This window comes from Ostrea edulis, chromosome 5 (assembly GCF_947568905.1).
Source record: "Ostrea edulis chromosome 5, xbOstEdul1.1, whole genome shotgun sequence".
Classification (NCBI taxonomy): Eukaryota; Metazoa; Mollusca; class Bivalvia; order Ostreida; family Ostreidae; genus Ostrea; species Ostrea edulis.
The window spans coordinates 41,885,128-41,887,627 of NC_079168.1; the positions used below are offsets into that span (position 1 = coordinate 41,885,128).

General features: G+C 36.6%; 1 protein-coding gene across 1 annotated transcript in view; it reads left to right on the forward strand.

The window, feature by feature from the left end:
• Nucleotides 1–2,500, forward strand: part of LOC125649088 (delta(14)-sterol reductase LBR-like) — a 42,514-nt gene that overhangs the window by 5,477 nt on the left and 34,537 nt on the right. The window contains exon 5 of the mRNA XM_048876314.2: nt 1,645–1,736. Within this exon, the coding sequence (XP_048732271.2) occupies nt 1,645–1,736 (92 nt within the window). The remainder of the gene's footprint in view (nt 1–1,644; nt 1,737–2,500) is intronic.

Here is a 2,500-nt window from a genome sequence, read left to right on the forward strand (position 1 = left end):
CTCATTAAAATTTCTAGCATAGTAATACTACAATATAGCTAAATTATTCATGATCATCTACATGTCACAGTTTATTGACTTGGTTAAAGACCTAAACCTAATTATAAATTTGTCTTTTTTCTTGGTCTAGTCCCTACTCGAATAGTAGTTGATTTCCAACCATTCCTATCCTGGTTCCCCAATTTTCCCTTTTACCATAACCTACATAATGAACTTTGAATATTGCTGTGGTACAGTGATTTTTGCAACCGGTAGGGGACTATGTATTGCCATGCAATACTCTCAGAATGCTTGTTTAACTTGCCAATGCCTGCTGCAACACGGGACCTCCATTTTTTTAAAAGGTTGTATAAAAAAGACCTGTGACTCGCACTTATAAATGCCAAGTGCTTGGCAGAGGAGCAATTACTACCTATTTTTACGTCTTGGGTTTGACACTGCCAAAAACACAACCAGGACTGAAACTCATAACCTCCTGGTCTCATATTCTAGACGATGAATTTTTCTATATATTAAGTGCAAAAGGGTCATTATTTATTTCCAATCTACTAGCATTAAACTTTTTATACCCCCCGCAACAAGTTGTGGGGGGGGTATACTGGAATCGGGTTGTCCGTCTGTCTGTCCGTCCGTCCGTCCGTCTGTAGACGCAATGGTTTCCGGACTCTAAAGCATTATCCTTTCCACCTACCGTCACCATATCATACATATGGACTACCCATGGGATAAAGATGTTCCCTATCGATTTTGGGGTCAAAAGGTCAAAGGTCAAGCACACTGGACATCGAAGTAGCAATATGGTTTCCGGGCTCTAAAGCGTTATCCTTTCCACCTACAGTCACCATATCATACATATGGACTACCCATGGGATGAAGATGTTCCCTATTGATTTTGGGGTCAAAAGGTCAAAGGTCAAGCGCACTGGACATCGAAGTAGCAATATGGTTTCCGGGCTCTAAAGCATTATCCTTTCCACCTACCGTCACCATATCATACATATGGACTACCCATGGGATGAAGATGTTCCCTATCGATTTTGGGGTCAAAAGGTCAAAGGTCACGCGCACTGGACATCGAAGTAGCAATATGGTTCGGTTTGTCATGCCATTTGTTTTTTACACTCAGAAAAGAGGTAGTTTATACCTATTACCAACACCCTTTGGGAGATTGGGGTAAGCGGGGGGTATTCTTAGTGAGCATTGCTCACAGTACCTCTTGTTTTATATCTATTGTTAGAAGACATAAGTATGTATTTATTTGATGTAAGGATTAATTTATGTTGTTTATGTTGTATTGACATCAACAGACAAATTGCCTTTGTGTTAATAAATCATAAGTAAATTTTAAATGTAAAAAGGTCGAAGTAAACTTTAAGTTTAAAAAGGTCAAGTTTGACACACCGTAACTCAATAACAAATATTATAACCCATGTTTTTCTTTTTAATTTCATAATTCCCTATCATTGCAAAAATAAAAAATATACTTCCAAAAATGTTTTACAATGCTTCAAAACTCGAAGTGTGAACCTCTTTAAGCTCCAAATTAGTTTGCGTGGCATAAGTTTTGTCTTGTAAAAAAGTTTTATATTCACTTGTACTAGGTATGGTGGTAAGTAAGTCTGATGTTGATAATTTTTGTCACAGTTGCCAAAGAGAATGTCTCGGAAAAGGAAATCAAAGAGAGGCTAGCCCGATTAAAGGGGGAGAATGCAGCCATTCAAGTCACTGATAAAAAGGTGATGTCTGTAGTCATTCTAGAATTTCAAACATTTGTGTCATAATAATGTCGGATAAATCCATTTATAATGCAAGTATTCAGTGAAGTTTAACTGGTGGCAACATTAGTAACCAGGATTTTGAGAATTCATACAGATATGGCATGGCACTGGGAGTCACCTTGAGTTCCCTGTTTAATATGATTTGTATTTTTATATTCTGAAAGTCGAAATATATGCTTGTTTGAATGTGATATACAGTCAAACCTGTATTAAGCAGTCACGTATGGGATTCAGTAAAAGTTACCTTTATAGAGAGGTGACCTCTTAATAAAGGTCCACTTTATCAAATGAGACTTAGATGTTCTGTGATTTGCAATACTACATGCATATAAAGTACATGTATATATACTGTATAATGTGCTATATCTAGCAATATTACACTTATTTATGTGCTGTATCTAGCAATATCACACTTATCAATGTGCTGTATCTAGCAATATTACTCTTGTCAATGTGCTGTATCTAGCAATATTACACTTATTTATGTGCTGTATCTAGCAATATTACACTGATCAATGTGCTGTATCTAGCAATATCACACTGATCAATGTGCTGTATCTAGCAATATCACACTGATCAATGTGCTGTATCTAGCAATATTACACTTGTCAATGTGCTGTATCTAGCATTATTATATACTTTCAATTTCATCTCTTCTTTTTTCTTTAAAAGTTTGTGGGCATATATCACACGATATATGCCCGGAAACATTCCGGCCCGCA